The 12391-nt window shown below is 43.4% G+C and overlaps 1 protein-coding gene across 3 annotated transcripts in view; it reads right to left on the bottom strand.

Moving 5' to 3' along the window:
* GRIN2B (glutamate ionotropic receptor NMDA type subunit 2B) overlaps positions 1–12391 on the bottom strand; it is a 411435-nt gene that overhangs the window by 174845 nt on the left and 224199 nt on the right. For all 3 annotated transcript variants that reach the window (XM_053894629.1, XM_019452038.2, XM_053894630.1), the window contains one exon: positions 5350–5948. In XM_053894629.1, coding sequence (XP_053750604.1) covers positions 5350–5948 — 599 coding nt within the window. The remainder of the gene's footprint in view (positions 1–5349; positions 5949–12391) is intronic.

The following is a 12391-nucleotide window of genomic DNA, read 5'->3' as shown; positions in this document are numbered from 1 at the left end:
CCAGCCATCTCCAAGAACATCTACTTTTTTCCAAAAGTGGGGAACATGAGTCCTCAGGACAGACAGCAAGCCCGGAGGTCAGTGGCCAGTATGCCATCACCTGAGTGACAGAAACAGACTTAGCAGAGTATTGGAGTGCACATTCCAAAGGAAAATAACCATTAACTGCTCCCCTGGGGAAGTGATAAAAGAAAAATCTAGACATGTGCCTACTAATAGCTAGCAATTCTTCTCTAGCTCAGGGGAATAAAGACAGGTTTAGACAACTAGCCTAATCACTTTCTAAACACTTTCAGATCATCTGGTACCAAAACGTTACGACTTTTCTCAGGAACTAAGAAGATCCTTCACTTAGACAATACATGACAGAAGAAATTATTCAATTCTTTCAATCAAATAAAGTTCCCAGTTGGAATAAAATTCTCTCTCAGCATGTCTTGGGCAACAGTATGAGGCAGTGTACTACATTTACTAATAAGGCATATATGAATGCTACAAAGTCCCAAAAGAAAATTAATTCTTATTAGTGTACAAGAAAGAAAGAAAGAAAGAAAGAAAGAAAGAAAGAAAGAAAAATACAGGAGCCCTGTTAAATTTGAATTTCAGATAAACAAGTTATCTTTTAGAATCAGTATGTCCCATGCAATATTTGGGAACAGATTTTTGCTAAGAGAATTAGCTGCTGTTTATCTAAAATTCCAATTTAACTGTGTTTCTGTACTTCTCTCGCAACCTGTTAAAAAGCCTTGTCCAGCAGCCTAGAATCCATCTGGAGATAGTCACCCAAACCGTATCTGGCCAAGTTCCAAGGAGCTAAGAAGTTATCAGTAAGGAATTTGGATTGACACCTGATAAAGAATGTTCATTTCAAGGATCCTCTCTGAGAATGCTTACAACACTTCCTTCGGTAACTAACAAGTGAATCACTTCCAACGTGTGTCTCTCTTTGGGTTTCGGCACTTAACACAGAACCTCCGCCCCCTGTCCCCTAAATCTAGATTTATCAACCTCCCTCACATGGAAAGAAAGCCAGTTTGGTCAGGTATAAAGGAGAGCTTCACCTCCCCTTAGGAGGACAGGGCCTATTCATGTTTCTGGGTTTTCAGGAAAGTGACAGGAGAAGCCATTTCCTGACTCTGTATGCCTGGTGTCATCCTGGGGCTGGGTCATTCCCAGATACCTCCTGAGGAGGCTTCTTCCCACTGCTGCTGCTGCAGAGACATGAGCAGCAGGCCAAGGAAAAAGTCATCCTCATAAAACAACCAACCATTTGCAACAATTTTATTTGCAAAGATTTCCTGCTGTGGCTAAATGATGTGGCTGCTTGGTTTGTTATTTAAAAGAGTGACCCTAGTGAGCCCAGAGCTCTGAAGGGGGGAAAGAGGCTGATTTCAGACCAGGATAAGTAAGAGGAGCTGGGACTGAGCGTGCCTAATTGAATTCCACTGATGATTCTGAGCACCGTGCCACATGATAATAGCTTAGACTTTGAGGACAGCTCCTTATAGTCCCTGTTAGGCAACCCCAATCCTTTCGGGGTCCTGATAGAGAAGGTTATTAAAATATTCCCAAGAGAGGTTAGAGATTGGATTCAAGAGCCCTGAGGAGCTGCAGTTGAGAGGATGGAGGGAAAAGATGGGGTGCACAAGGGATGGAGGTATATGGGCAGGGGAGACAGCCAAGAGAAGAGGTCTCGCAGGCAGTAGATACAGAACCCCAGGAAAAAAAAATCTGGGAATTGGGGCAGAAGAGAAAGTTCAGAGAGGAAAGATCTTAGTGGAGAAGCACTCTGATGAGTCTGAAGACACTATGTACAGTATGGGAAAGTGGGAAATCACGGTGGACTTTTTGCCGGACTCTGGTCCTCAAGGAATTTATGAATAATCTGTGTCCCCCCTGTTCTTTTTAGGAGTCCAGGGGGACTCTGTCCCCCCTGTTCTTTTTAGGAGGGCTACACTTTCAAAGATGGAGGCAGGTATTCGTGGCCATCTTGACAAGAATATCTGAGGAAGGAGAAGAGAGGACTGAGGAGGGCTCCCTTTCTGAGCGGCCACAAGACACGGTAACAAAAGTTAGAACCAAGCGTGACTCTTAAAGGTACAGTGGTCAGAGACCAAACTTCAGAGAGACTGCTTGCATTCTAATGTAAAGTAAGCCAAAGGAGAAATGATAATATCCGCAGATGACTGTGTACCCAGAGGAGTTTTAAGATCAAAGCAGGCATTCCTGAACCAAAATTTATGGACTTTAACATCCATTTGATTTCCTTGTGTGGTTTGGCAGACATTTTGGCCTAAATATTTTTCATTGTTAGCATTGGTTTTAATGAACAAATATTTGGTGATCTGCATCAGATTTTAACTTAACACTAAAGACAGCGGGAGAAAACATGAATGTAGAGAACTGAATAAATAATAAGTTTTTTTTTAATCTTTAGGAATTTATTTATTTATTTAATTTATTGAGAGAGAATGAAAGAGAGAGAGAGAGAGAAGAGAGTGAGAGAGCAAGAGAGAGAGCGAGAGACAAAGAGAACACGAACAGAGTAGGGGCAGAAAGAGAAGGGAGAGAGAATCCCAAGCAGGCTCCACACGGTCAGCACAAGGCCCGATGCAGGGCTTGAACTCATGAACCATGAGATCATGACCTGAGCGGAGATCGAGTCGGATGCTTAACCACCTAAGATACCCAGGTGTCCCATGAATAAACAGTAAAGTTTTAAAGGAAATCTCCATGATCTCGCAGAGAGGAGCAGAACAAGAAAGGTCCTGTGGAATAGGTATGCACTAGGCAGCTCAGCATCTTGGAGGAGGTCATTCATGAACTCCAGGTGTCCTTCTTCCCTCTGCCACACAGGACACTAAGAGTGGGGGGACGTGGAACTAAGGACAGAAAGGTCACTGCTTTCACTGAACTTACAGGGACAACGGATAACAAAGCATAGAACTAGAACTGTTTGAAGAACTGGAACTGGCTGTATTGGGGGAAACAAAAGTTGCACTGAAGGCAGGTAACAGGGCCCCATTAGTCCAGGGTCCAGGAAAGCTGCCTCCATGAAAGTGATGTCAGGATCGAAGCCTAGGGAATGAAAATGAGGCAGGTGAAGAAGCTTCTGCATTTATGTTCTGGTGGGAAGGGGCTCCTGGGGAATATATTCAAGAAGAGAGCTAGAAGCAAGAGAAAGAACACGGCATTTTCAGAGAACTAAAGCAGGTTCAGTATTGCAGGAATGGAGTGTTTGAGGGACAGCATGGCACCAGACAATTTTGGAAAGACAGGCAGGCCTGTGCACTGGAAGACTTTATAAACCATATCAAGGAGATGGGACTTCATTACAGGAGCAATGAAAAGCCGTTGAAAGGCATTATGCAGGAGACTGATGAAATCACATTTTCATTTTAGATCACTCTGGGTGCGGTGTAGATTGGAAGGAAGCAGTACTGGGAGCCAGAAGATATTTACGAGGCCCTGCAGCAATGCAGGTAAGAAGAGCCGAACTGGGACGTGGCTCAGGGATGCAGACAGCGAGAGCACTCCAGAGGAGATCTGTGGGGAAGGGCATGGTCAGCAAGGAGATGGCGGGAATGTGAAAGCCAGGACACCTTTGGAATTTTTACGTTAGCTAACTGGGTACTAGGACGTACCCTTTGTAGGTGTACAGATTTGTCTGCAAGACGATGGAAGAGTAACAGGAGAGAAAGCAGTTCAGCTTTGCATATGGTATGTTCTAAGGCTCCGTGGTATCCAAAGGAACATATCCACTCAGTTGGCAATACAGACTGGGGGCTCAAGGGAGAGGTTTCATCCAGAGAGGTCATTTGGGAGAACTTAGTTGTATACTTAGTTTGGGAGAACTTAGTTGTATACTTGGCAATGGAGGACAGAAAAGGAGGGTCTAGGACAAACCCTGAGAAGCACCAACATTGAAGAAGAGCCTGCCGAGGACCTGGAATGGAAAGACTACAGAGGTCGGAAGAAAATCAAGACAGTCTGTACCAAATAAGCAGTGACAACTAGGGATGGCAGAAAGCATAGATGAAGGTGGGATAATATTAGGATTGGATCACAGATTGCATTAAAAGTAGCTTTAGTTTCAACTCTGAGTTAACAGCTTAGCTGAGAGGCTTTAGTCCGGCTCCCTTCCAGAGGTTAAACTAATAGGTACACCTTCAACCTCCACTAAATGTATTTCAACCTTCCCAGAGTATACTTTGGTATTTTATGTAAGCTGAATGGTATCCGAATAGGTGTTTTCTGCATACGTTTCTATTTGTTGGATGGAATTCATAACGAATTTAAAACGGATGCCCAAAACATACTGTTGAGTAAAAGAAAGCTGGGTCATCAAACAGCAGGGGTAGTTATATTTCCATTTATATAAAATTATAGATTTATATGGATGTAGGCATACATGCACAGGGAAATACCTAGATGTTTCTACAATGATTCTCTCTGGTTGGTTGTAGCGAAGGTCATTTTTTCTTTCTCTTCTGGGCTCTTCTGCATTGTTTGAGTTTTGACAATGTTCTTGTGCAGCAGTTTTATACAAATCACAGAACTACAGAAGCCTAGTATAGAATCTTCTGCCCTTCATGGTCACACAATACCCACAAGAGGATGTGCTGGAGGTGTGGCTGGATTAGGAGGTGAGGTCAGGGGAGCCGAACTCCACCTAGATCTTCTTCCTACTGAAGAAATCGGACTAAGAGCAACTATGGAAGCTGCCTCTACAGCACCACCTTCATGCTTAAGGGCAGAGAGGAGAAGCGCAGGAGACAAAATCCAAGGAAAGGACCCTCTTCATGTGCCTACAGACCCACGTCACCTGTTCTCCATTCCTTCCCGGTACGGCATCATTTCTAAGGTAAGGGGATTGGTAGGTCCTCATGCCTACGTGCATGGTGTCTTTTATAGTGATCAAGTACGCAGGGCCCACAGAGGCCCGTGTACAGCTCCAAACTGAACCCCTTACTTGCAGAGTGACCATGGACAGTATACTCCTACGAACCTTATTCTCTTGTATCATAAAATGGAAACGGCTCTTAACACCTGCCTAATAGAGTATTGCTTTGAGGTTAAGGAGGTCAAACACCCATAAACACTTAGAGGAACACCTAGCACACGGTAAGTGAACAATAAGTGGGAACCATTTTGTATTTCTTAGAACAGGAACCCAGCACAGCGAGCTTTGGATCTGAAACACTCCCACCATCACAAGCCATGGCCATCCCAGTGGCCAGCCTTCAACCTCTGACATCTTGAACTGCCCTTCCCATAGTTTCAGAACCTCCTCCAACCCCAGTCCTAAAAGCCCTCCTCGGACCTCTACCATCAGTGTTCCACACTCACCTATTCAGCATGTTGGACTGGTAGATTCTCTTCTCATGGGTGTTGTAACAACTGCTCTTGGGCTCAGGGATGAAGCTGTGTTCAGACAGCATATCGGAAGCAGCGGTGGTGATTATGGCAATTCCATCCCTCACTCTGGCAGGGAGGCCATAGTCCCATTCATCATAGGACACAGAGATGAGCCCAGTGGGGAACTCCGAGGGCACTGTGTCTGTATCCCCTGCCACCAGACTAGGCACAATCCACGTGTAGCCGTAGCCAGTCAGCCCTACTGAGTTAGCTACTTCAAAGATATAAGTGGCTTCTTCCTTCGTACAATAAAGAAGAATGATGGGGCTCTGAAGTTTCTTGAGCTGGTTCTGGATCTTAGAATCTCCATCATCCAGGGACATGTCCAGCAGGAGGACTTCCTCTAACTCCCAGCCCACGAAGCTGTTCTCGATGGTGCTGCGAATCTTGTTTACAAAGTCCTGGTAGCCAGGGAAGTAGGTGGTGACGATAGAAAAGATGTACCAGTCATACTCTTCCATGATGTTGAGCATTACGGAAGCTTGCTGCTCAATTGATGGGCCAAACTGGAAGAACATGGAGGATTCATCCTAGAATAGTAAAATGTAAAAAAAAGAAAAAACCAACGATGGTAAGGGAGAGTTGGAATCAATTGGGTACAGCGGTTTGTGTTCATTGTTTACTTTTTCACATGATGCCTTTTAAAATGGGATGTTTGCATTGCAAACATTTGTAATACCTCTCTTCCTAAAACTACCTCCCAGATTCTCTGGAAAATCAACATAGGTGTATATATTCTCATTGTCTGAAATCCTTGGAGCATAGGGCAGCTTCCTATCATCAAATACGTTAGTATTTCTATTGCAAAACACATAAAGAGTTGTATTAGATGGGACAGAGACTCTAAATGGCCTCACATCAGCTCAGGTCAGGTGTCACTGTCAAATTGAGTTCTAGGAACACACACACTTTTCATTTTGTGAGCCTTCTGAACTTATCACAACGGTGGATGTACATCACTCAATCAGAGTGAATAAATGGAAATGCCATCAATCTATCCTTAAACCTATTGGTGGAGGCAGTAGAAACGCACTGGCCTAACAGGTGGGTGGTACTCAGGTATGGATGGCCAGAGAAAAGCACATGGTAGCAGAAGATTTAATCAGTCTATTTTCTAGAAAAATATAATGGATGAATTAATAGCACATTTAGTATTCCATCTTGCGCTGTGACCATGAGATCTGCAAGTTAGAGTAAGGCACACGTAGTGTATCTGAGCTACAAGTTAGAAGGAAGGACTTGCACTCAGACTCATGTATGATTAAGGTTTATTTCAGAGCAGCACACAGAAGACTGTTCTTTCTCTTACTTGTTTAATACCATGGGTCTCGGTCTGACCAGTGCATTATACACATAACCTTCTGTCAATTCTGAGAATCTTCTGTTTTCTCCCTCCTTTTGAGGGAGAAGCCATTTTAAATTTCTCCCATTTTATTTCACCTGCTGCTCTGAGATGTCAAGCCCTGCATTTTATCTCTGCCTTACAGCTAAAAAAAAAATCTAAGACCACAAAATGAAGACCCTCTCGGCCTTGTCCTTCTCCCTCAATCCACCTTCCCCTGACTTCCTCCTGGGTAATGGCATCTCTTTTCTTGGTCAGTGCCCCCTATCTTTTATCTGATGGTTCATCTCCATTTTAGAACAATCCAGGCTAACAAAATTGTGTCTTTCTAAAAGGGGCAGTTCTTTCTCATCCCCAAACGAGAGCTTCAAAGTACAGTCACAAGAGACCAGGCTTTTAAACGAAATTATATGGTGATTTCTTAGTTCACGAACATAGTTGTGTATAGCTGAGAAATTGCTGTGTATTTTTTGGGTACCCACTATTGAAAAAAAAAATACAGGTTGGGAAATATCCAGCTGGTATCCAAAGACCCTGATTCGGCAATGAAAGCTGCCAGCCCCTTGGCTCTGCCAGAGCTATGATTGCTTCATGTGGCTTGAACTTTTCACATTTCCCACAGGCAATCCAGAATGAAACAGTAGAGGCTTTGTCATTGGAGGGCAATTCTTTCTGCTAAGGGTGAAATGGTGCTTATCATAGCTCCCTCCTCTGGCTTAAACATACAGTCAAAGAGGAGCTTCACAGGACCAGAGAATTCAGGGAAGCAGAGAAGGTAAGGCAACAAGAATGGGCAGGAAGGAGTGGGATTTGATTCAGAACACAGTAAGGGCTTCATGTGTGTTTCCTCCAAACTGTAACTGGCCCCTGCCCGTGGTCTCCTACTACAAAACAAGTACTATTCTTCAGGTAACATTGATTTTGTCCTCAGGTTATAGGATTACAGTGGGAATCTTGGTTAAAAGTTTATTCCAAGATTTGTCAGGGAACCACAACAGGGAAGGAAGGCCAGTGACAGAACCTCCCACCCAGAATGGCTTTAGAGAAATGGCTATTTGTTTTCCTTGTTACTGCCAGATAATGTTTCATTTGAAGATTCCCAAAATTCCCCTTTTCACGTGAGTTTTCACAAAGCCTAGTGGATATAACAAAATGACAAAATCTTCCAGATATACCGTAAAATGTATAGACTAAGAGAGCACCTGGGTAGATCAGTCGGTTAAGCATCCGACTGTTGATCTTGGCCCAGGTCATGATCTCACAGTTCATGGGGTCGAGCACCACAGTGGGCTCTTTGCTGTCAGTGTGGAGCCTGCTTGGGATTCTCTCTCTCCTTCTTTCCATGCCCCCCCCCTCAAAATAAATAAACTTAAAAAATATTAAAATAAAATAAAATGTATAGGCTGAGGATAAAAGGGATCCCAATTGTAAACAAAGTAACTCAACCCATTCTATGATAAGGGAACCTCTCATCACAAGGGAGTTCTTAACACCCACAACTCTCCATCTATCATGAGACCACTGGCTGGTTCAAATAGACAGAGAGCATGCCCTGAGAGATAACCCATGAGGGTCCATAGTAAATGAGTCCATGCTAATGAAAATAAATTAAAAAAAAATTCTAAAATACCAACTCTACCCTCTCCTCTCTTAGTCTTTTCTCTCCCCCCCCCCCCTTTTATAAGCTTATTTATTTTGAGGGAGCGGGGAAGCAGAGGGAGAGAATCCCAAGCAGGCTCCTTGTTGTCATCAGGGTTCAATCTTAGAAACCATGAGATCAGATGAAATCAAGAGTTAGATGCTTAACTGACTGAGTCACCCAGGCGCCCCATCTCTTAATCTTCTCTTAAAACTTGCTCACAATTATATATGAGCTCCTAAAGAAACCATCAGCTACTATGTGAAGAAATCCAAGAATATAAGATGAAAGTAAGGAGAGAGAAAAACTAATATGGCTCTATCTCACCCCCACCATATCCTCCTCTTACCTAATTCTATCATCCTCCACAACCATCCTTTCTGGCTCCTCTCTCCCATCAATGCCCAGTTCAACTGTTTTGTCTTGCCAATCCTTTATTAAATAAAGGATGCCTTACATGACCATTTTATTGTGGCACCAAGAAGAGGTTAATGAAGCCAAACAGAAATCAAGAGACAGAGTTATAGCTTGGGCAAATGTTTTCTGGGATAATGAGCAGTCCAGTGTTATTAATTTAGTTGACACAGCAATCTGGTATACAGCAGTTGGGAATGGGACAGCTCTTTTTCAACAAAGCTTTGGGCTAACTATAAGTTGCAAGCAGTGACAGGCTTTGCAAATTATGGCTGAAGCCACAAATCAAAGAGCAATCTTCATGTGTGCATGGAGTGGAAAGGACTGGTGGCCACACATCCATCTTTACAGGCACCCAGCATGCATTGTGATCACCACAAGAAGTATCGTCTTCTAGGATGAAGGACAGGGATATAATTCAGTTTGCAGCTCACTATGCTTCCCCACTTACATTTTTATCTCCTAATGAAGATTCCCAGCCACATTTATTGCATGAATGTACTTCTTCACCTTGCCTTTCGAGCAGTTTTGAAGCATTCACATATAAAGGGCCACCATGACTGAGATAATTAACACAGGGAAGGTACAATTGTACATTAGATTCCATCAGTCTAGAACCATTATGTTGAACCTCTATCACTGTGATGTTCATGGTGTTTATTTGCTAATAAAAAACAAAAACAAGTACTTTTTCATTCTATTATTGGTCTCCAAAATAACTGCTGAAACAATTAGCAGTGTGTGAGATTCCTCTTCTGTATCACCCTGATGCCCTACAGATACACTTCAGAAATAAAAAATTAGGAGTACCTGGGTGGCCCAGTTGGTTGGGCATCCAACTCTTGATTTCGGCTCAGGTCATGCTCTCATAGTTCCTGAGTTTGAGGCCCACATCAGGCTCCATGCTGACAGTGCAGAGCCTGCTTGGGATTCCCTCTCTCTCTCTGCCTCTTCCCTGCTCGTGTGTGTGTGTGTGTGTGTGTATGTGTGTGTGTGTGTGTACGCGTGCGTGTGTGTGCGCACACACACGCGTGCACTCTCTCTCTCACAATAAATAAATAAACTGGAAAAAAATGATGAGAAATAAAGGATTAACTACTGCAGCTGTTGCTGCTAATGCCCCTGCCAATAGGTTTCAGCTATCGGCCCACTTTGGGAATTGCATCAGCTGAAGAGAACCATCTTGCCCAAAGTCATGCCCCTTCCCAGGATAAACTGCCCTGAATGACTGGTCATCCTGGAGTTTAAAGACCTGGCCCTCTTGCCCTGACTCTAGACAACTCTGAAGGATCAATTGATTTTCAAAACTTCCCAAAGGGTCAGCTGGAGCTTCCTTTCAAAGTGTCTGGGTGACTCAGTTGGTGAAGCGTCAGACTTTGGCGCAGGTAATGATCTCACAGTTCATGGGTTTGAGTCCCGCACTAGGCTCTCTGCTGTCAGCACAGAGCCCACTTCGGATCCTCTGTCCCACTTCTCTCTCTGCACCCCCTACTGCATGCATGGGTGCACTCATTCTCTCTTGCTCTCCCTCACTCTCAAAAATAAATATTAAAAAAAAAACTGCATCACACCTCGGGGCACATGGGTGGCTCAGTAGGTTGAGTGTCCTACTCTTGATTTCAGCTCGGGTCACGATCCCAGGGTCTTGGGATCAAGCCTGTTGTCAGGCTCCAAACTGAGCGTGGAGAGAGATTCTCTTCCCCTACCACCATTCACTCTAAAATAAAATTTAAAAAAAATGCATCACATCTCTACTTCTCCCTCTGCCCAATCTTCTCTTTTCATGGCAATGATCTCAAGAACGCTCTCTGAAGAACCTCCTGTATGTTAACCTTGGTTTCAGTGTCTGCTTCCCAGGGAACCCAACCTGAAACTATTCAGTCCCCTTTTTCAACATGGAAAATAGATGGCCTAAAAGAGAACACAATATCTATTTTCAAATACAGAAATGACCTATATGTGAGAAAGACAAGTCTTTGCCCATTAGCTCCAGAAGAGAAAACTGGGACTAATGAGTAGAAATATTAAACATCATTATTCAGTTCAATGTAAGAAATAGATGTGCAAAAATTACAACTATTTAGAAGAGAATGAAACTCACAAGGTTTCTTCGAACTCACGTGAGTTCTCTGTTGCTATACGCATTTGAACAGGAGCCGATTTTTATTTTAAGTTTATTTATTTATTTTGAGAGACAGAGAACATGTGAGCAAGGGAGGGCCAGAGAGAGAATCCTAAGCAGGCTCTGCACTATCAGTAAAAACTCACAGACCTGTGAGATCATGACTGAGTCAAAATCAAGAGTTGGACACTTAACCAACTGAGCCACCCAGGCGCCCCAGAGGCTGATTATTTGATAAAGGGATTCTCCCCAGTACTCGGCCTGGAAAACACATGCTGACCTTTAAGGCCTAGTTCAAGTGTTAGCTTTTCATGCATAACATCTTTCCTAAGTTCCCCAGGTAAGTTAGTTCTCTTTGCCCTCTGCTTTTACAATATTTTGTATGTGCCTCTATCTTAATATTTATCACACAGGAAGGATATATCCCTCTTCCCATAAAAAACATCTTTCTCAAGAGCAGGAACTGTGCCTTATTCATCTCAGTATATCTAGGTAGCATATGAAAAAAAATGTTTTGTATGAATAATAAAATGAAGGTTCCTTTATTGGGTATGAGATTAACTGAACTCTGACAGTCTAATTTGGTTCCAAAGTTCTATGTTGATATCACATATCGACCTCATAGTCAGCAGCTATGCTTAAATAGTTATATAAACTGCACTTTTATAAAATGTGATGGGATTCCCTCTTGGAACCAGGAAGAGAGGCAGAAAATACTAGTGGTCACTTCCTTGCCCCTCTGTGACAAATTCCTTGAAAACATCATCTATACTCCCTTCCTCTAAATCCTCTTCTCACATTCTCTATCACACTGACTCCAACCAGACTTTTGACTTCATTGAAACTCCTCTTGTGAGGCACAGAGGTGACCCTGATATTGCCAACTCTAACATCCACTCACACTGTTAGAGTCACTAATGTACCCTCCAGACTGAGAAGACCCTTTGATACCAAAAAATGAAACAAACTACTCTCTACTGTTTACACAGAGTTTTGTTCATAGTAACTCACTGAGAGGAGTGGACAGTCCACAGCAATACACAGCTATTCTCCAGCCCTATCCAGACCTTAATCCCTAGCTTTTGCGGAGTGAGAAGCATGGTGGTGAGGTCACAGGGTAGTCATCTAAAGTGGCGACGTCTGTGTGCAAGAGGATCTTTACTAGTTATCCAAAATGGTGCCACCTGTGCGCCAGAGGGGACCATAAATGTAGGGCCAAAGATGGAGTTGGTGTAGGAGTCAGCATTCCTACAATCCATCCTTACCTATGAGCAGCATTTGACATGGTTGATAATTTGGCTCCTACCTATGCCTTCCTTGGTTTCTGGGGCTTCACATTCTCTTGACCTTCCTTCTACCTTATTGGCTGTTATTCCTCTGTCTCCTCTGCTGGCTCCTCCTCTTCCTTCTGACCTTTTAAAGCTTTGCGTCCCAGGGTTAATCTTTGGTCCTCATG

The sequence above is a fragment of the Panthera pardus genome, unplaced genomic scaffold (genome assembly GCF_024362965.1).
Source record: "Panthera pardus isolate Hobbes unplaced genomic scaffold, ASM2436296v1 HiC_scaffold_6, whole genome shotgun sequence".
Classification (NCBI taxonomy): Eukaryota; Metazoa; Chordata; class Mammalia; order Carnivora; family Felidae; genus Panthera; species Panthera pardus.
The sequence above is the reverse complement of the archived record's forward strand: the minus strand, read 5'-3'. Positions and strand labels throughout refer to the sequence as shown.